Source organism: Dipodomys ordii, unplaced genomic scaffold (assembly GCF_000151885.1).
Source record: "Dipodomys ordii isolate 6190 unplaced genomic scaffold, Dord_2.0 Scaffold60, whole genome shotgun sequence".
Taxonomy (NCBI): domain Eukaryota; kingdom Metazoa; phylum Chordata; class Mammalia; order Rodentia; family Heteromyidae; genus Dipodomys; species Dipodomys ordii.
In genome coordinates this window covers 1,384,842-1,407,872 of record NW_012267276.1, presented here as the reverse complement: position 1 = coordinate 1,407,872, position 23,031 = coordinate 1,384,842, and the positions used below count along the sequence as shown (strand labels likewise).

Below are 23,031 nucleotides of genomic sequence, written 5' to 3'. Positions count from 1 at the left end.
GCATGCAAGGCAAGCGCTCTACCAGTGAGCCACCTTCCCAGCCCCATCACCAGCCTTATTAAACTTCTATTTTTAGAAAGGGTCTCACTAATTTGCCCAGGCTAGCCTCTAACTTCTTATGATCCTTCTACCTCAGCCTCCCGAGTAGCTGGGATTATAGTTGAACACCACCATGCCTGGTTTTCTGTGTTCTTTTGTAGAACTTATTCTTAGGTTCATGCTCTGGTTTTGAATCTCTTCCTACCCAACATCACTTCGAAGCCAGCATACAGTGAATAACAACTATTCCTGACTGTCTGACAAGCAGGCAAAAGATCATATATATATATATATATATATATATATATATATATGTATGTATGTATCTCTAATTTAGCTTTTTTCTTCTCTGTTTCCCACTCCCCCACCTAATAGGAACAATGGTTCAATTTCCTATCATACTAACAAGACACAAGAACCTCCGTGAGTTCAAGAAATCAGTCACTGGTAAAGCTGATTCTAATACATAGGGAACTACACAAGGACCACTCTGCTTCTACATCTTTTCTTTTGATAATGATGGTACCTGAGGACATCCTAATTTGACTGACTAAACCTTCCACTCCAGTGCTGGGAAGTGGCTCAGACAGTGGGCTACATCCCCAAGCATGCTTCTAAGGAAAAACAAGAAACAAAAAATGCATGGGGCTGGGAAGGTGGCTCAGTTGTAGAGCGCTTGCCTTGCATGCATGAGGCCCTGGGTTCGATTCCTCAGCACCATATAAGCAAAAAGAAAAAAAAGCCGGAAGTGGCGCTATGGCTCAAGTGGTAGAGCACTAGCCTTGAGCTGAAGAGCTGAGGGACAGTGCCCAGGGCCAGAGTTCAGGCCCTAGGACCGGACTCAAAAAAAAAAAAAAAAAAGAAAATGCAAACAAGGACCATAAGTAGGAAGCAATCATGTTCTAAAACTCAGAGCTTCCCTCCTTCCTCTTGCTCCTGGCCTCCCTTCCTCCCTCTTCCCTGCCCTCCTTCTTCACATCTGGGAGGCTCCCAGGAGTGGGCTGTCATGGCTCAGATCCACCACCTGGGACTCCAAAGATAAAGCACTGATGTGCTAACTCTTCTGCTCAAGTTTAACACCAGACTTCTGCAAGAGATCTGAGTTTCCAGCCAGTAGTCCTTCATACTCATTGTGTTTATATTTCTGGCAGTCAGGAGGCAGCAAAGACTGGGTGGGTGGATTCCCTGACTAGTACAGAGGACAAACAGGGATAAGGAAGAAGCAGCAGGGGCAGGGGCATAGCACTGGGTAAACAGGAAGAAACACAGCTCCAGGCCTACCTCGTGCACAGCACAGGAAATCCGGAAGGGACTTGGAAGTGATATAACGTGGGACCGTAGACGACAATAGTCTGAGCAGATGTGGCCATTCGTTACATTACACACAGGTATAACCAACAGTGAGGGATTTCTCAACTATTTAGAAATCCACTTGGAGCCTGGCTCCACTGGGTGTTGTTTGTGTTGTCTTACAGAGTACAGGGAAATGGAGTCAGGTCCACGACAGGAATGGTCACCCTGGGCTTAATTCCACGTACAGGCAGGAACCTAAGACAATGGGTCCGACTGTGGAAGAAGGGCAGACTTTAGGATAGCTGCTTACAGTAAGTTCAGCAGACGGACAAGAACCCAGAGCCAGAGGCAGTAGAAGGCAAGGCTGCCCTGAGAAGGAAGCATGCATGACTACAGAGATAAAAAGGGATTTTAAGCCAGGTGCTGGTGGCTCAGGCCTGTCATCCTAGCTACTCAGGAGGCTGAGATCTGAGGATCGCAGTTCAAAGCCAGCCCAGGCAGGAAAGTCTGTGAGACTCTTATCTCCGATAAACCATTCAGAAAATTGGAAGTGGCGCTGTGGCTTAAGAGGTAGAGTGTTAGCCTTGAGCTGAAGAGCTGAGGGACAGCGCCCAGGCCCAGAGTTCAAGCCCCACAACCGACCAAAAAAAAAAAAAAAAGAGACATGAGTTAATGCCACCTTATTTTACCTAAAACATCTGTATTTTGATGACATTTCACAGGGAAGTCATTAATGAAGTGCTTTTTTTTAAATGGCCTTGAAAAATGTGATAAATTGAATACTGGAAAACATGCTAATATGCAAAAATCCAGAACTTTAGTAAGTGGCCAAGACTAATGTTTCCTCCTTTTCTATTTCATTATTTGACTTGCTGGCTGACACGTTTGTTTATACCAGATATCTGTATTACTAGAGACTGATCTTTGTAAATCTACTGGGAGGGATCCTGCTGATCCACTGATTTGAAACATGTATTGTTTTTCTTTCACTTTTTTTTTTTTTGGTGATACTTGGGTTTGAACTCAGAGCCTTATGCAAGCTTGTTAGGCAGGTACACTGTCATTTAATTCATGCCTCCAGCCCTTTTTCACCTGGTTATTTATGAAGTAGGACTGCCCAGGTTTTGCCTGAGCTGACAGAAATGTACCACCACACTCAGCTATTGGTTGAAGACAGGGGTCTCTTTCTTTGCTTAAGATTGGTCTCAAATCTCTACCTAATTGCTGTCAATCTCCAACGTAGCTGGGATGACAGGTATGTGCCACTGTATCCAGCTTTTCCTGTTGAGGTCTCATGAACATTTTTGCATGGGCTAGCCTTGAACCACTTTCCTGATCTCAGCTTCCAATATAGCTAGGATTATGGGTGTGAGCCACTGTACTTGGTTTGAGTTTATTTTTCAAGGAAAGAAAAGAATTCTCACTGTTCCATTGTAACATGCAAGGCTAGGGGAGACCCAGGCAACCTGCCAACACTTACATACTAATAAGAAATGTGAAAGTGGCATGCAGAACTCCCAAAGAAATGGTACGGAAGGGTTTGAGCCTTGGTTTGCCTGTGCCCAGTGTCCCAGGGCTTTACAATCACCAAGCATTTCTTCTAGGCAAAAGCATCTCAGCTGCTTAATCAGAGCTCACCATAGGTTGACGTGTGTAAGATAATCATGCTATGAGACAGGACAGGGCGAACCCGTGCTGACTCAGTGCTAAGTGAATGCAGAGATAGAGAGAACGTGATTATGTATTTGAACTGAATCATTGCATATACATAAGAAAAGAAATCCAGTAATACACCTAAAATGACAACTGTATTATTCTTTTGGTCCTAACTTACCAGGAAATTGATTCTAACATAACACAGGATATGAGATATTCACATCAACAGTGAATATAAAGATCTTGTTGGGGGTAAATGTTAACTCATTCCTTCCTTATTTTCTAAATTACATACAGTAAAGGACCAGTCCAATGCAAAAATCCTTATCTTAGTAAAAACAAATCTTAGAAAAACATTTATCCTCCCTCTATAGAGCATTATTCTGTACAGAGGAACTGATGAGAAGCACCTAAGTAATTCAATTCACACAGCTGTCACAATGCAGCCTTGATGTTTTACAACGCCTTGGTTTTTAATTACAGGAGAAAAACAAAAATATGTGGAGAGGGGGTGGGATTGACCAGCACTGTGGAAAGGCCTGGGGTGAGGCAGGTATGACTGGCTGCAGATGAACAGGCAGAGGGTAGCAGTGGCAATCACCCAAAAATTTGGGGAGCATGTGCCGATGTGGTGTGTGGGAGAAGGAACTTGTTAAGAGGATGGTGAGGATAGGCTTCTAGAGAAGCACAGAGACTAGAGAAACTAGAAAGTGGTCTGAAATCTCAACATGCAACAACGTTGCCAAAGGGACCTGTTGAAAATGAAGTTTCTCTGCCTCTGGGGGCTTCTGGTTCAGAAGGTCTTGGGTAGCCTCAGGCATGGACATTTTTGGCAAGTATTCCAGGGAGTTTTCAGCCAAGAGGGTAAGGGATAGCTCTGAGCAAGGATGGACTTGCAAAGGGAGGAGATGGGACTGACATGATGAAGATGGAGACTTGTGCAGGGGGTACCAACAGCCAGGATCAGAGAGGCCCTTCTGAAAGACCAGGCGTTAGGAAACAGACTCCCAGTTCCAGCTTTCTGCTGGTTAACCAGAGATAAGATTTGTCTGCCTGGCCTAACTTCAGGTCTCAGTTGCCGAGTAGCTAGGATTACAGGCTTGAACCATCAGTGCCATAATTTTTTAAACATCTAAACCACGCAGATATTTGATATGCGAGAATGTTTGCTTCACATCATTTCCAATTATTATCTTAAAATATTTTACAATTTAAATACTTCAAAGTTGTTTTAAGAAGCATAAACTTTAATGATAAAAATGAATTGTAAAACTGATAGATTAAGCATCAGCATAGTTTTGGAAAATTAATAAACGGTGCAAAACTTTCCACATGCTATAATTAAATTAACTCAGAACATTACTGCAACTCCATTGGAATGCATTTACAATTCTACTAAATATCTTGCTTCCTGTCACAGGTAACAAAATTAGATAGAAACTAATGTCTAAAAATTTTTTTAAAAACTATCGCATGTAACAAAAAGATATGGAGAAAAGGTATGGAGAGCAGCTTTTGCTCTGAAAGGGAGGTGAAGACTGGCCAGAGGCAGGGCACCAACTCCTCTTCGAGCTGAACTGAGTGCAGTTTCCTTGCCAAACATAAAGCCCTTGACCTCGCAAACGTTCAGGCTGGGATTTTCTCTGTCAATTTAAATGACAGGAATCTAAAATATAGCTTGTGGCACATGGATGAACTTTTTATAGAAGCGAATGGAATGGATATATAATGGAAAAAAACACTCAGGAGAGAGACATATTGATCTTAAGCTGATGCATTTAAAAATTAGTTTTCAACTAAAAATTTATTTTGCTGCCTTTAAATCCTCTTTTATCACAAAAATAACTGGCACAAAAATATTTTTGTGTGCTCAAAAATGGAAGCTGAAAGTAAGGGGTTAAATCTTCTTTGACTTACGTAGAATAATGAGATATGCACATTTTCAATTTATTTCCCATTCTTCAAAAAAGGCCTAGTAGGCTATTTTCTAGAAGATGGAATTCTATAGGGTATAGGTGTTTTGGGGACTTCATTCAAGTGATCAGCTCATAAACAGTATTAAAAGTACCTTTATCTAACAGGAATCAAACACATATTGTGATATGAATCATACCTTAAAATCATGCCTTAAAAACAAAATTTGGACTTCTGATTACCTCCCCCAACTAAATTTACAGATCTATCTATCTAATATATACAGCCTTGGTTAACTGTAGGCTCTGGCCCAATCCTAGGGGTGTGGGGTGGGTGTTGCACCCCATGCTTGTGGAGGTGTAGAAATGCCTCATCGCTTTCCAACAGGCCAGTTGGTAGTCTCTTTTTCTTGGCCTTCTTCTCGCACTGTCTTGGCATTAATAAAAGCCAAATCATTTTAAGATGGATTTTGAACTGGTACACCCCATATCCACATGAGACAGAACAGACAAACCAGGTCTCTTCTGGCCCAGGGACCAGATGGATGCCAAGTTCCCTGGGCCGCCATCCCACAGCAGCAGCAGCAACAGCAGCAGCAGCCCAGTTTGTGAATGGATGACACGCAGGAGGGCCCCTCTCTGCCAGAATTTCCCATCTCGGGGAACGGAGTGAAATGAGTTGCATCACTCCCCATCCTTTGTGAGTCTATTCACTAGGCCGCCATCTAACCCCATGTCCACATGGCTCAGCTGGGTGAGATAATCCAAAAGACACTGGCTAGTTTATTTCACAGTGAACGTAAGGTCTTGATAGAAGTTTCTATTTTTTGGTGGGAACAGAATGCTGGCACATGTAAAAGGGCCTGTGTTCAATCCCCAGCACTAATTAAAAGTTTATATATATATATATATATATATATAATTTATTTATTTTTTTGGTTGGTCATGGGGCCTGAACTCTGGGCCTCAGTTCTTCAGCTCAAGGCTAGTGCTCTACCTATCACTTGAGCCACAGCACCACTTCCAGCTTTTTCTGCTTATGTGGTGCTGAGGGCCTCATGCATGCAAGACAAGCACTCTACCACTGAGCCACATTCCCAGCCCGGGATCACTATTCTTGATTCATCCCTTCTTCCCAGTGACTTGAACCATAACCAGGACACCCAAAAGCCCTGCTCAACACACTCTGTCCAGTAAGGTCTCCCTTTATACTGTACTTCCTTTTCTCCTCTTAGTTTAATTCTCAGCAGGCATTACATTCAGCAAGTTAAAAAGGCAAATAGGCTATGCGAAGGCCTGTCCTTTCCTCCCACTTCCTGGAGTCCCATTCTCCTCCTGCCAGCCATCCCTAGTATTCCTCCTGGGAGTCTTCTAGAAAGAGGGGGCTCAAACATGTAGGCTCTAGTCTGTGATGTTTATATGTCAAGTATGCAGTTATTTCTATGTTTTTCTTTCTGTTTTAGTTTTCTGTACCCTTTGTCTTGCATATAAGCTTATCTGATCCATGGAAAGGAAAGGGAATCACAGAAACAGCAGGACAAAGGGTGAACTAATGCAAAAGTGATACTCACTAGACACTGTTAGAAATGAACTTTACAACTTGGAGGAGGAGGAGAATGGAGAGGGGTAAATGGGAGAAAATGAGGGAGGGTAACAGTGTTTAAAAAAAATGTGCTCACTACCTTACTTATGTAATGGTAACCCCCCTTGTTCATCACCTTTACAATAAAAAAACAAACACGTATCCGCTACCTACCTGTCTTCTAAGCAGATATTAGAAACAATCTTCTAAAATAGATATTAGAAACAACCCACAGTATTTGTTTTGTTTTCAAAGTGAAGACATACGTGTTCTTATCTGTATGAGATTTTCCTTGCCAGTGTGATGTACCTGCATACCCATGCAGACTCATTTATCATGGTAGCATAACGTTCCACCACAGCATGAAACAGAAAATGTATTTACCAGGACTTTCCGGTCAAACATTTGGGTTGTTCTCAGTGATACACAGAAAACTGCACATATGTCCTTCCCCAGGTATGTATGTACATCTGTAGAAAAGACTGACTTGCTGCTTCTGAGTGTATGTAGTGTGTAACTCTGAAGCTTACTGCCATGTGGCCTTCCTGAGGTGTGAATCCGCTCTGCAGGCACCCCACCAGCATGACCTCCATCAGTTTCCTCACACCGTCCTCACACTGCCAAGAGCTGTGAGAACCAGGAGAGGCCAGCGGAAGCAGTGCCTCTGTGGAGCGCCTCGATCCCCTGGCTGCCGCCCCTCCGGTGCCCGTGCATGTTCTGCTGCACCTCCTGACATCTACACTCTGCAGGGCTAGGCTGCAGATTCTCCAACCCAGTCAAGTTAGGTATGAGATCAGCATCGGGCTTTGAGAGGCTTCCAGATACACTGCCTTCAGTCTAGACCTCTCTCTTCAAGTCTATATAGGGAGGCAGCTGGGTAAATCAAATTAATTTGTCCCTAAATAACCCTGATCTTCCCTCTGGACCCACACCTGCCTATCTTTATCTTCTCCAGTATGGTAAACATAGCTCCATCCCTGGAGGATGGAGTAAAAGACCTCCATCAGCCTCACTCTCCTCCTTCTCTCTTCCTACTTCACATCCAGCCCATGAGTAAATCTCGTTACAATACTGGTTGTGGTTATCCAGAAATCTCTCTTTTCTCTCCCCCTTACCCCATACTGGGACTCAAGTTTGCAAGGTACATACTCAACCACTTGAGCTACACTTCTAGCCCTTCTACCTTTGGTCACTTTTTGCCCAGACCAGCCTAGACAGAGATCTATTTATGCTTTCTGCTGGAGCTGGGATGACAGATGTGCATCACTACCACTTACTGGACCCTTGCCTTCTAGACAAACTACCATCCTGATTCAACTTCTGTCCCAAATCGGATCCAATTCTCGTGTAGACAGACTTCTTCACTCATTGGAGTGTTCACAGCTACAGAGCTGTGTTATGCTCTATTATACTCAGACCCAGGTATAGTGATGACACTGGACCTGAAGATGTCCCCACCCCCACCAAGACAAGGCAGAATCTTCACTGTTCACCCCAGTTTCTGGGCAGACTGCGGGGAAAGACCCATTTAGTCTGCTGAATAACTGCAGCATCCTGTATCCACTTGAGCTTAAATTATTTCGGAGTACTAGCTTTGTGCCAAGCACTGTTCTTGGTGTCTGGGATATGCTGTGAATTAACAGATGCCCTGCCCTCGAAGAGTTTATTCTCTAGTTGGAGAATGACAGATGACAGCTGATGAGCAGAAACAATTACATGATACATCAGAAGGTACTGATTATCTCAGACAAAGGCAAAGTAGAGCAGGGTGAGGGTCCAGGTGCATGGGAGGCTGTTCGGCCTCCAGGGTAAAGACATCAGTTCTGATTCACAGCCTTAAACTCATTCCAAGGTTTTCTGTATTTCCTCCAGCTCTTTCTTCCCCAGAGAACTCATCCACTCAAGCAGCTCTTCCTCTTGGATGACAGCCAGTTCTATCCTTGAGCCTGATCTCCACCCCAAGCTCCACTAAGCTACTTTGACAACCCACTAGCTATTTCCCTTGACAAACTGTTTCCCTTTGACAATGCTACTTTCATGCAGGCACAGGACCTCACAACCAATCTAGTCCTCAGCTATCATTTCCCCATCTACTCTGTTGCTGAGGGTATGGTACATGGAGTGTTCAGGAAAGACACAATTCAACCAGTCTCTAAAGAGCAGACTCCACTGCCTCTCACAGTTTTCTGAAGTGTTCAAGACATTGGCAAACAGAACTGGAAACAGGACTTTATAACAGTGAGTATGGAACACAATGAGTTCCACAGGAGGGCATGTGGCACATACACTAATAGAATGTCCATAGTGTACAAGTAGTATTGCGATGATAAAAACTGTTGCCCACTGAGTATGACTAGTGCTCCTTGAATTAAGCTTTAGGAAATGCTGAGCCCAGGCTTCCATCATTGGGCCTATGCTGAATTTCTAACCCTAATTTCATCTATTTTCTGATCAAACATTTCCCTTCAGCCAGATATTTGATTTTCACGGACAGCACATCTAAATTCTGCCCACCTAGGGTAACCCATTCCCTTATGTAACTTATTTAGGCCAGTATTGTTTTCCAGTCCCTGGCTCCAAGGCTGCCTCCTCCCACCAAAACCTACCATGAATGCTCCCTCCTTTACACCTCATTTATATCTGAATGGAAGTATCTATGCCACTCACTGACAGTAGAGACCTTTTTCTTTATTTCCAATCAGCAATTAATATATTATCTTGTCATGGAACACACCCTACAAATGCAAGACATTGTTTTTCCTTTACTAGTTAACACAGGATTGTCTTGTAATACAATGGAGCAGTGTTTATTAATGCTGTTTCAAATTTGTATTGTAAGATGGCTTATCTGTAAATACTGTAAAAACATTCTTAGCATGCATTTTTTCACTTTTTCCCTATTCCTTATATATGCCTCATTATATATTATAGGAATTGAAGACTGTAGCATTTCAGAGCTGAAAGGCTTTGGAGATCATGTAGACTAATTTATTTAAGACCCAAGGATACCTATTAGGAGATACATGTATAACACTAATATAATAATTATATATATACATATATCTATATCTATCTATCTATATAATTAACAAGAAGCCAGAGGGCTCTGATCACACTTATAGATCACACTCCTCGTGTGAAAGCTGGTGGGGGTGGGCACAGGGGACATTGGGGTATGGTGAGATGAGGGCTTTCAGATACGAGCTGTTGCTTCTGAAGTTTTGCTCTGAATGAGTTGTCACCTTTGTGCCCATCTCGCCTAGGCCCCTGATGAGTGATGAAGACCCTTAAGAGGGAACTAACTGGGGGAGGGAGCATTGATGGCTTAGCTGCTTTTTGACTTCTAACAGAGTCCCTGCTCACTAATTATTCTTAATTAATTAGAAAGTTTGTAGAAGATCTACTGAGTCCATATACAGTCTTAAAGAGGAAGGATGTTGGAAGATCACCGAGTCTTAGTCACTTTATATCACCGCTGAGGACATCTATTAGGGAGTCTGGATCAGGTGTCACCTTCAGAGGGTCACCTTCCAAATTAGGGTTGCAATCTATGCATCCTAAACACTATTTGCAACAACTTGTTTAATTGCTTAATCTATCTAAGCAGTTGAAATCAAGCCATTTAGAACTGCCTCTTATGCAACTGGTCATAAATCACCGTACTTGAGAACCCACAGGCCATCAGGGAATCCTAGGATACTCAGAAGAAGGAAAGTGAGGCAGAGAGGGGTTGAGTGACTAATTATGGTCATACACGTCACTGCACAGAGAATATGGCTCTGGCTTCCCAGAGAAGCTTTTACTCCTACAAACCAAAGCTGAGAAATACTAACAAACAACAACAAAAATGTAAGGATCCTGCCTTTCCTTTTGCAAATCTTTTCTAACAGAACCTCTGGAAAGTACGTTGAAAATAAATTTTACAGATGATGAGCTGTTTGCTAGCTAATGATGTGAGTTGAACCCAGGAATGATGGTGACAGGTTGTTTATCTGTTCATCTCTGCTCCTAAGAATACTAAGGTCTGAGGACTTTGCAAAAAGATATAAAAAAAAATACAAAGACAGGCCTCTGAGCAATCAAATCAAGATAGGTGTGGTTGGGCCTTGCGCTCCTCGTCCCCACAAAGGAATGGGGTATGGGGCTCATGTGTTTTTAACTTAGACAAATCTATCAAGCTTGGTCACCAGGGAGCTCCAACTGCTCTGCAGATTCCAGCAGCCAGAAATGGAGAAGAAAAGAGTGTGTACAAATAGGCAGTTAGAAACAGCAGTGAGAGGTGAGAGTTGAATAAAAGGTGATGGAATTTAACTACACGCAGAGAGACATGAACTCATAGCAAGCAGGCCACTGCAAGCACAGGGTAAGGGGACTCTTGGGGGACCACTGTGGTCAACTGCAGCTCAGTTTCAGATGTTCAGCTCAGTTACCCACACAGAAGTTCAAATACCATTTGGGAAACCAAAACAAAGAAAACAAGAATGTATAGGATCCATTATTTAAAAAAAAAATACTTCCATTGAATAGACAAGAAAGGTAACTAAAGCTCAGGATATTTGTAAGATTACCTTAGGTCCCAACTTAACTCAAGAAGCATGAGACTCCCCCCAGAGCTTTTAGAAAGAAGCTGGGGTGAGTGAGCTTTCTCTCAGGGGAGCTCCAAGCTCCTAGTCATTATAAAAGAGCAGAACAAATGCTCCCTGGGGAAGAGGAACCAGGCTCCCCCTGCATACACAGGCCAGCTCTGAGTCCCAAAGGCTTGTGGGTGTGGCCACAAGTCAAGGGACACCTCAACTTCCCCAGCAGCTTCTGTCCTGGAATTCATTCTCTTGCTCACCCTTGCTCACTCCCTCACTCTAAAGTTCATGTTTATTTGATACAGATGCACGCAAAGAGTCAAAGAGCTTTAATCAGTTTCCCATCCCCCAAAGCAGTAACATCCACCACATTAACTGATCTTGTTTTCCTTCTTTACTGTGTGTCCACATTTCTAAGCAATGTGCCTTAGATTGTTAAGCTGGAATTCCTTTTCAAATATTACTTATTAAATTCCCCCTATGAAGGCTGACATTTTTCATTCTTTTTAATTTTGCTGCTGTCAGGACTCTTCCTCCCAATCCAGCTTGCAGATTCTTGTCTACTGTAGCTACCTGACTCCAATTTCCAGAGGCACCTGTCCTACCAACTTCTGAGTGGGTGGTCTACCGTGTAAATCAGATTGTCTGTCAGCCCCCACCCTCCATCCACCTCTGTGAGTCAGAGAGAAGTCAATTATCACATGTTAAGTCAATTATCACGTGTTGTTTTCAGTTTCCCAAACTCTGTGGTTTCCATTCTTGGTCTTTATAGATCTGTGCCTTAGAAACAAAACCCCTTACTGTCATTTTAATGAGGTTTCAGAAGGGAGTACAAGTTGAACACATGTGTTAATTCTTTAGCAGGAAGTTTGCACCACTGATTTATTCTCGTTCAGAGAATAATTTATTTTCCTTTATAAATCATCTGATAAAAACACCCAGTTCAGGCCCAGGGTGTGGGGGGGATAGGAAGGGGCCGGTTTGGTGGCACAGGTTTATAATCTCAGCACTTGGGAGGCCTAGACAGAGATTGAGAGTTCAAGGCCAGACTAGGGAACACAGCAAGATTGTTTAAAACATCAAAATTCCCAGCTCCCTGAGACAAGATTATCGGCCTATCATTTATGATGTGGATCAATTCAGTGATATGAAAAGACTATAATTCAGAGACAGAGGCTATGATTTTGGCCATTAAAATAGTGAAAGATGAAAAGGTGGAAAAGACCTTTTCCCCCTGAAAGAATCTGGCATATTTCATCAACATTTATAAATTTTTAATATATATGTTTTTATTGTAAAGATACTGTGCAGAGGGGTTACAATTACATGAATAGGTAAATGAGTACATGAGCACATTGTTACCCCTTCCTTTGTTTTTCCCCTACCATCCCTGCCCTCCCCACCTCAACTAACATTTATAATTTTTTATGAACAGAACGTTCACCATGCTTCTTGCTCTGCAAGTTCCTGCTCAGATCCCTAGTGTGTGCGCCTTACCTGCTCTCTGCTTGAGCCTGTATGCTTATCTGGACGTTTGAATTTGTACGTGCTCTTTGTTCATTACATGCCCATCTTACACCATGGTCCAGAGCCCTGTCCCTCATCAGCCCTGCATGACCTGTTAGTCTCCTTGGCTGGCCCTGCTGACTCAATACTGAGTAAGTATCCAACATGCTTTCCCTGGTCCTGAGCCCCCTCACTGCCCCCTCTTCTCCCCTATCTGGGGTTCTATAACACTATTCTTCGGCTGTCTCTCTAATGGAAGACACTCCTCTCAGAATGGGAATTTATCTATGCCACCGCTTTCTTATTAGCTCAGAAGAAGAATGCTCCCATTCCTAAGGTCAAGAGTCCCCAGCTGTGCTTCATCCCTCTCCCCTCTCCCCTTGCTCCTGCTGCCTTCCGTCTCTTCAATGTCCCAACGTCTTCATCTTCACTGGAGCCTACACATTCCTAGTAATACTTTTCTCCTAAAACTGTCCCCTTTACTGCTCAAATTTCCATATTACCAGCTTCTCTCAGAAGAGTGAGCTGTATAGGTGCCTCAGCTGCCACTCACCAACCAGGCTCTTCCCACTGCTTTCTCCAGCCCCCTTTGGGCCCTCTGGCTTCTGGGGAAGCAGGCTGCAGGCCTAGCCTTGCAGTTAGTCTTCACTTGCCAGTAGGCCTCACCTATGACTCTCTCAATATCATCAGGTATTTCCCTCCCTTAAAAACTCAATGACAACTAGGCAGAGGAAGGGGGGGGGGATCACACCCACAATCTTATGTATTAGGAGGCTGATAATGGGAGGATCACAGTTTGAGGCTAGGTTGGCAGAGAAAATTTTGCCAGACCCCTCTTCTCAATGAAAATCGGGGCATAGTGGCATGTACCTGTTTTTGAGTGGGGAGTGTGTGTGTGTGTGTGTGTGTGTGTGTGTGTGTGAGTGTGTGTGTATCCTAGGGCTTGAACTTAAGGGTTTTGTTTTGTTTTTTTTTTTGCTCAAGGCTGGCACTGTATCACTTGAGCCACAGCTTCACTTCTACCTTTTGGTAGTTTATTGGAGATGAGAGTCTCATGGAGTTTCCTGCCTGTGCTGGCTTCAAACTGTGATACTCAGAAGCGTGGACTATTATAGATTGGGACTGAATGTCTGACCCACTTAACTGTTCAATAAAGTTTTATCTAATAAAATTGTCTTAAAGGCTACAAGTATTTCTAAAATAGTATTTTCTTGTAGCACTTTTATGACTGTTTTTTTTTGCAAGGTTAATTAAGCATGCAGAATAAAAATTACTTATAGAAAGTAAAATCTTATGCAAATGTCTTTTGAGCCCAATACAAATAAGCAATTTTTCCTATGACTAATGACTGTAAATTCTTACAACAGTTGTAAATAAACAAAAGATCAATGGATTCTAAAATAAGTACTCACACCTCTAATCCTAACTACTCAGGAGGCTGAGATCTGAGGATCATTGTTCAAAGCCAGCTGGGGCAGGAAATTCCATGAAACTCTTTTTTTTTGGGGGGAAGGGGTTCGGTCATGGGGCCTGAACTCTGGGCCTGGGTGCTGTCCCTCAGCTCTTTTCAGCTCAAGGCTAGCGCTCTACCACTTGAGACACAGCGCCACTTCTGGCTTTTTTCTTTTTGCTTATGGGGCTCTGAGGAATCGAACCAAGGGCCTCATGTATGCAAGGCAAGCGCTCTACCACTGAACCACCTTTCCAGCCCTTCCATGAAACTCTTATCTCCAGTTAACTAACTGGAAGTAGTGTTGTGGCTCAAAGTGGTAGAGTGCTAACCTTGAGCAAAAAAGCTAAGAGAACACTGCTACTACATTGTTGGTGGGAATCCAAACTTATTCAACCACTCTGGAAAGTAGTATGGAGGTTCCTGAAAAAGCTAAACATAGAGCTCCCCTATGACCCAGCAATCCCACTTCTAGGCATTTACCTAGCACAACTATGTTCATTGAAGCATTATTTATCATAGCCAAGATAGGGAATCAACCCAGATGCCCCTCAGTGGACAAATGGATCAAGAAAATGTGGTATATAAACACAATGGAATTCTATGCTTCCATCAGAAAGAATAATATCACCCCATTTGTGAGAAAATGGAAAGACTTGGAAAAAATTAAGTGAAGTAAGCTAGACCCAAAGAAACAAAGGCTCCATGGTTTCCTCATTTGTAATAATTAGTATATGTCTAGGATAGTTCTAGCAGAGGATCACAATAGCTAACTACGTACATATGACCTTATGAAGTGATGCTAATTGAAATGAACTACAAGATAGGGAAACAAGAGGGTTTTTTTCCTGTTCCTTTATTTAGTGTACTGTGTACAGTTATTTCTTTTATCTTGCATTTCCTCCCCCTTTGGTCATTGTTTCTTTTTATTTCAGTACCCTTTGTCTTATATATAAGTTTATCTGATTTGAGGATGGGAAGGGGAATCACAGAAATGGTTAGACAAAGGACAACAGGTGGACCAATGCAAAGTGATCCAAGACACTATAGTGGAAATGAACTTTACAACTTCCTGGGGAGGGAGTCAGGAAGAGGGAAAGCGGGAGAAAATGAGGGAATGGGTAACATTGCTCTACAAGAACTATACTCATTTCCTTACATATGTAACTGTAACCCCTCTGTACATCACATTTACAATAAAAGACAAAGCTCAGGGACAGCACTCAGGCCCTGAGTTCAAGTTCCATGACCAGCCAAAATATTGAAAAAAATAGAAGTACTCAAGAGAGCAGGAAGGTTGTAGTGTTAAGTAGTAGACATGATTCTAAAGAACTCTAAACCTGAGACACTTGGCCATTACACAATACACATCTTCCACTCCAAAAAATCCCATAAGAGAAAAGGTTTTAAATACAAGCAAGCAAACCTTTTACCACAATCATAGGGGTGTATTATACCAGAAATGATTGAATTTCATAAACCAATAAATTTGCAAAGCATTAATCCTAACTCAAATTTTGAATCCATAGCCAGTTCTTTAAAAAAAATTTCCCCAATCCACAACTCTCACACATGTGGTTAATAAAATAATAAAAGTCAAATTGCATTCAGTTAGTTAATATTCAAGCCACTACTCTGCACAGACTGTTAGAACAGATGTCGTGGTAAGATGCAGAGTAACTTAATATACAGTCTTGGAAGTTATTATCCTGTTTAGAAGATGGAATACATTAATAAAACACAATAACTAAAGAAGCACTAACAAGTGATGCAAATATGTGGTTTGGAGGGCTGAGCAGGATGCTATAGAAACATAAATCCTGGAATTGTGAAAGGTCTCCAGGAAGATGGGACAGTTAAAAAGAAAGTAGGACAAACTGGCAGAAAATGGAAGGCTTTTGTTTGTTTTTTTCTTACCTTACTACACCTAAAATCAACCTCAGATGGATCCTGATGTCTAAGGGTTCTACTTGTGACTTTTACTATGGTGTCAGAGTTACAGCACTTGGCAGAATCCAGACTTCGAAGTTTAATCTCTTCTTAGGTACCTGGCATTGCACTCACAAAGGCTGAGCAGCAGCAGTAAGACACAGCAACTCGGCCATGAGGGCCAGTGTCTGATGCTCTTCAGCACATTGTGTTGCTAAGCTACAGCTCAGGTGGATTAAGTGTATTTTCACCATGTAATATTTTCAACCTATAATAGGTTTAAAATAGGATATAAGCTCATTGTAAAAGCACCTGTAGATGGCCCTTAACATAAGCAGAATTTTATAACATGGCACAGCATTTACGTATTGAATCAGATCATATTTTATCAGTACTTGAAAATCCCAGTGCATTACCAAGTTGTAACTGGACACTATTCTTTTTCTGCTTATGCAATAATAGAAGGTCATTGCTGACCAGCAGGCTTGGCAGCAAAGGAAAGACTGAGGACGAACTAGTGCAGGTGAGGTCAACCTTGGCTGAACGCTACAGATGCCTGAGGATTTTTGTTTATGTGTGTGTGTTGTTTTTTGTTTGCTTTGAGACTAGGTCTTGATATAGAATTAGTCTGGTCTTGAACTCAAGGTCCTCCTTACTTGGCTTCTCCAGTGTGTGCTGGGGCTTCTGGTGTATGCTACCACGCCCCATTCTTCTGAGAACTTTTTTTAAACAAACAACTTTTAATTCCTAGCCAACATTTCAGACCAATGTTGATGCATTTTGAAATCTCCTTGCAGTTGAGTTTGCTATCTAGGGCTGAGAAACAATAAATTAGTATTTTCTTTGGCCATGGAAAAGAATGATCTTTTTTTAAATAGAATATGAGAAAGATGACATAGTTGTAAGAGAAATAGATGATACTATTAACTTTATTTTAAAGAAAAGAAATCTCTACTTACCTGCCTTCTGACAGTGCACAATCTTTTCATATACAGCGTCTGCATTTTCAATCAATGCTTTGAGGGACTGAAGCATCTGTGGAAGGAACACCCAGACATGAGATGATGCCAGGTACCCCCTGCACCTGTACCCAGGGCACTTCTCCTAAACACAATCTGTTCTGAAGTTGCAAGCTGCTTTTCTACCAATCACCCACAGTCAAGTTCGTGTATGTAGGTGAACAGTGATAAAAGCATGGATCTCAGTACAATCATCGAAACAGGCTGCTTCAGGTGTAGTCAGGCCAGTACTATAGTGTACTTGAACCCTGAGACAACCTGACCCAGGTCTGCTTCATAGTGAAAAACAATAAAAAGATGTATGCTCAACTGTTAATTTTAAATCATATTTTTGGTCATTGTTTGGACAAAATGTTCGCCTTCATTTTATAGAAAGTTCTAACACCTACAAATTTTACCCATTTTTGACAAAATGTCTTCATTTGGATCTCAGTTTAAAATATGCAATAAACATTTAAAATAAAGGGATGAGGTGAATCAGAATGTAGCCAGTGGTAGAACACTGGCCTACCATACACCCGATCGTGGTGCCTAATCCAGCAAGCCTTTTAAGTGAGCTAGATACTTACAGTGGAACAACATTTTTCAACTTTCCCTGTTCTACAGAACTCATAGTAATCATCGAAAGTTTAATATGTCCTCATTGTTCATGGAAGGTCTCTACAGCAGCCCCTGTCTCCTAGAAGTTCACAGCCTAGTGGTAAAACTTGCACCCTGCAACTCTGTATTTTCACATCTATCCTTCAAAATCTGAGTCACTCTTGCACATTAAAATAGTCCAGTTTCCAGCTTGATGTACTGAACAGTGATAAAAATGAAGAACTCCATTATGCTGATATAAAGTCATCTGTGCTATTACAAATTTGCATACTAAAAAGGTTGTATCGTCACCAGTAACCTTCATCAGCTTTGATGTCAAGCCGAGAGAGATCTGAAGACACAAGGACTGCTTCAAGCACAGACAGTAGTTGTCACAGCTCAGTATCAAAGCAGTGGCCAATCAGGACTCCTCATTCAAACAGGAAAAAGTAGAAAAATCTAAAGAATAAAGTGAATCCAGTCATGAAGCAAAAGAACACGGCAAGAGCAATTTGGAAGAAAACCACAGAACTAAACAATAAACTCAGATGAGCATGGCTCTTATACACAGACCACCTGGCAGGGACGTGGGGGGAAGGGGGCACGGGGAGGGGGAGAAAAGTATGGGCAGAGAGAACATAGGCTAAAATGACTTCTAGTCCTTGTTCTGCAAGTCCTTCACTTTTGTATTGTTGTTTAGGATGGTATTTTACCTCAGAATCCCAACTTCCTCCTTGTAAAATGAGCTTACTAAAAGACATTACATGTCACTGTGGGAGGATTAAATGAGAGGGTGCATGTGGAGAGACTGGCTCAAGGATATACTTGCAAATGGTAGATGTTATGGTTGACTCCCCATTTTCCCAGGGGGGCCTGGCAGAGCACTTTCTGGTAGCACAAAATTAGCTGAATGAGTATGCCTTTCTTTCATATGCTCACTGGCAATGTTTCTAACATTCATTACTAATTTTAGTTCTACTTGGAAAGCTTGCTGTGATGAAGCTCTGAGAAACAACAAGCACATTATTATTCTTCACAGAAGCATCTCCCAGTAGAAAGCATGGCCAAAAAACTTAAACAAGTATGAACCTTCCAGCAGGAAAGCATATGCAGGGTGTAAGGAATGCACTTCCCCTCTGCATCTTGTGCTCTGTATCAAGAGCAAGATGCTTAGTTCCCTGGACAGCCCTCTGTGTGGGGACCGAGCGCTGAGTGCCCAGGCTGAGTGAAAGCCAGGCTGCTGACTTGGGGAGCGCAGCAGGGAGGAGCACACCAGCAGAGCAAGAACAGCTACAACACATGTGGCATGGTTATCATGGCGGCGACTTACTGGGTGTGATGCAAGTATCACAGCAGCACAGCCCTCGGGTAGGAGAGTTGATGGGGAGGTCATTGCGGTATGATGGCATCCGTGCAGATGCCCACCCATCTTGTTTGTGGCTCAGATGTCCACGTGGATGTGCCTTGCCTGGCAGTAGGGGTGGACATGCCCTCTTCTCTTGAGCAGTGTGACAATACTCACGAAGCCTGAGCAAGAAGCCACTTTTCCTCAGTTTGGAAGAAAACGGAAGGAGGCATTTCCAGGAGGGGTTAGGAATCCCAGAGGGAACCAGCCACACAGCAAAACAGATCGAGAAGCATAGACAGGGCAGCAAGAAAGCACTGCCCGACCTTCCAAAGATGCCCACCTTCCAGCACCTGTTATCTCATGTTTGCACCATTTCCTTTGGAAGAGGGACCTGCCAGTTCGTATCTTTTTATAGTTTGAGGATATGCATTTATAATCCTATTTATAATCAGGATTTTTTTTTTGGGGGGGGGAAATGCTAAGAACTGAAATCAATGCCTGTTCTTCCTAGGTAAACCCTCCACCACTTGAGCCGCATCCCTAGCCCTTTAGTTCTTCCCACCCCTCCCCTGTCCTCTCTTCTTTTTCGCTTTCTTTCTCGTATCCTCCCCTTCTTCCCTCTCTGGCTTCTTTCCCTCCCTCCTTTCCTTTCAGATAGGGTCTCAAGCTTTTGCCTAACTTGCTTCAAGGTGTGATGCTCCTACCTCTGCCTCCTCAGTAGCTGGAATTACAGGCATGTGTCACTACACCCAATTCCATATTTATAATTAAATTGATGCTGAGTAATCAACTTATAATTCTTGTCCATAGCATGCATTCTCTACTCTCATAGTATTTTTAATGTCCATATTCTTTAGTGGTCAAGTTACTACTGAAGAAGTCCTTTGGGCTGTGGACCCTTAAGGATGGATTTACAAGAGAAGCTTGTTGGCAGAGACAAAGCCAGGCCATGGGCCTTTCTGACAGTTGGCTAATATCTTGCTTTCATTCTGCTGACAATTCTATCTGGCTATAGAGCACATGGCACCAAGAATACAGCAAGGACAACCTGAATTCCAGGTCTGGCTCATCAGTAGGAAACAACTTATGTCTAAGTTTGCTACTTTATAGCAAGCTGCAATTACAAGTAGTATAAAAATCAGGATAAAAGTAATTCCATGCCTTCTCTTCCTTTACATTAATACATGGCTGGTGCTTTTTATTTCATTTAATGGACACAGTATCCATGTAACGTGAATATTGAGGATGTTAGGGTTTTGTTTTGTTTTTTGCCAGTACTGAGGCTTGAACTCAGGGTCTGGGCACTGTCCCTGGGCTTCTTTTATTCAAGGCTAGCATTCTACCACTTGAGGGACAGCACCACTTCCGTCTTTTTCTGTTTATGTGGTACTGAGGAATGGAACCCAGGGCTTCATGCATGCTAGAGGCAAGCACTCTACCACTAAGCCACATTCTCAGCCCAGGATGTTAGTTTTATATCTGCAAACACTGGAGACATACTTGTCAGGCTACTTTTTCAAGGTCATCCAAGACTACAGGTGAAGAAGCTGTAATAAATAACTAATGAAACTGGTATTATACCTGCCCTTAGAGCTCTGCTTTTTCCATGCTACTATGATAGGTCTTGACACAAATTAAACAGAAAGGGCATTACAAACAGAAGGACATATAAAAGCAGAAGTAATCCTGTCACTTCTGAAAGTTACTACCATACAGAATGTCATCTTGCCTACTGACATCGGCCCCCAGTTATTATTTTCTTTTTTCTTTCATTTATTTTGCTTTGCTGAGATTTAACCAGGGCCTCACACATGCCACTCAAGTTTTCTACCACTGAGCTGCACCCCCAGCTTCATTTTTTCCTAATAATATTTCAATACAATCCCTTGAGAAAACTTTTATGATATCAATAAAAATTTACTTAGCACTACTTAACAACGACTTGTTAGAAAGAGAAATCATTTGTATTTAATGTACAATTACCAGAATAAGCATCCCAGGTCAGCAGCTATGTGAGGAATAATATGGAGAGATGAGCCAAAGAAATACCCTGCTTTAAGTTGTTCTGTTTACTTTGAGGTATAGTACTTTAATATATCCATGTGCAAGGCCAAGTAGAGTGATTGATTTTATAAGCACTATTTGCATGAATGCAAATGAATTAGTTTCACCGACAAATCTCCACTAAGCATACAGATTTAAATCCTGGCACAGCAGACACCATGCTGCCAGCCTGGACATGGACATGAGTATGATTTCTTCAGTGCAAGATGCTTTCATACCATTGTTGCTAAATTTCTGGAACAGATGCATTAGAAAAATCTACAGATTTGATATATCCTAGAAACTCATTTCATAAAAGTGCTTGAGTTCAGAATAATGTTTTAATAAAGGACTGAAATAGATGAAAAAGTTTCAACCAAATGCAAAGCAAAAATAAAAGTTTATATTTTATTAAATTAGAACTACATCCAAAATGCTTTTCACAAGAGTGTTATGTTTAGGAAGGGTATGGTGTTCACCCCAGTGATCCTAGCTCCTACAGAGGTGAAATAGGGGACTATAGTTTGTCCAGCCTAGGCAGGAGTTTATGGCTGGGTGCAGTGACATATCGGGCACAGTGGTCAGTGACAAAGGGAAGCACAAGTAGGACTGGAGTTCAGAATGGCTTGGTTATAAAGTGAGATCCTATCTCAAAAATAATCAACACAAAGGTTCATGGTGGAGTGGCTCAAATGACAGAGTACCTCTAGTACTGAAGGTGGAAAAAAGAAGGAGGGAGGGGGGGAGGAAAAGAGAAGAGAGGGAAGGAAGGAAAGAAGGAAGGAAGCAAGGACTATTTTTTGAACATTACTCCCTAAGGTAATGCAAGGTGATTTTGTTACACACAGCTATAAAAAGCAACATTACTATATTATATATTACGAAGTTTCTAGAGACTACTCCTTTGTATTCTGTTTGAAACTTGCCTATCAACTAGGAAAATTCTGTTTTTAGAATGGTTTTTAAAAAAAATATTATTTATTTTGTGCTAGTCCTGTGGCTTGAACTCAGGTCCTGGGCACTGTCCCTGAGCTGTGTTTGCTCAAGGCCAGCACTTTACCACCTGAACCACTGTTCTACTTATTGCTTTTTGGTGGTTAACTGGACATAAGAGCCTCCTGAACATGCCTGCCTAGGCTGGCTTTGAAGCACAATCTTCAGATCTTAGTCTCCTAAGTAGCTAGGATTCCAGGTGAGGGCCACTGGTGCCTGGTTCAAAAAGCAGATGGTTTTTACATATGAATTTTATGTCTAATTTTAGGGTAATTCCTTCTATCTCAAGAACACAGATTTTGTTAATAATTGCAAAAGTCGTTTTGCTAATAATTCAGGCATTGAGTGAAAGAACTTTGAGCAGTGACAACTGCTGACTTTGGTCCTTTGATCTTATTTTGAACCTCAGTTTCAGACAGAAACCCCTCCCCCACTTCTTAACATTTCCCCTGCCTGGCCCTGTACAGGGCTGCCAGGCCTGCTTTTACCATAACTGTTTCCTTTGAGGCTACAGAGGTGGAGAGGCCCTAGAACAACCAGGTGGCCAGCTATGTTCCTGTACATGGACCCATGATTATTTAACACAGAACAGGTGGGAATCTTCCCAGACTCAAATCATTTAGATTATGATTTTTTCAAACATGCCAGTGGCTGAGTACACCTGGTTCTCCCCACTGACCCTTTCCTGCCCCATCCAGGAGATTCATGTCAGGCCAGGTGGCAAATATAGCCTCAGCACCCCCAAGCTAAGGATGGACCCTGGATAGTCCTGAGGAGACTTGTCTCAGGATTCCAGGGATGAGGAACAACAGGCAAACATGAATGGAAGATGTGGTCTTAAGAAGGTAAGAATTAACTCAATCCCAAGTAGCATTTTCTCTCTCATCAGAGTTATCTGAATACTAGCCTCTGCTGTGGTGTAACTATGTCCCCTCTGAAATTCAGGTGTTGCCAATGTGCCAGTATTGAAAGGTGGGCCTCTAAGAGGTGATCTGGCCAGGAGGACTCCTCCTCTGGGAGGGGGATCAAGCCCCTTATAAAAGGGGCTCCCAGAGTGTTCGGGAAGCTTGCCCTTCACCTTAAGCCATGTTTTTTTTTTTTTTT

The 23,031-nt window shown here is 42.3% G+C and overlaps 1 protein-coding gene across 1 annotated transcript in view; it reads right to left on the bottom strand.

Moving 5' to 3' along the window:
- Plcl2 (phospholipase C-like 2) overlaps positions 1 to 23,031 on the bottom strand; it is a 149,352-nt gene that overhangs the window by 20,411 nt on the left and 105,910 nt on the right. The window contains exon 4 of the mRNA XM_013022168.1: positions 16,905 to 16,980. Coding sequence (XP_012877622.1) covers positions 16,905 to 16,980 — 76 coding nt within the window. The remainder of the gene's footprint in view (positions 1 to 16,904; positions 16,981 to 23,031) is intronic.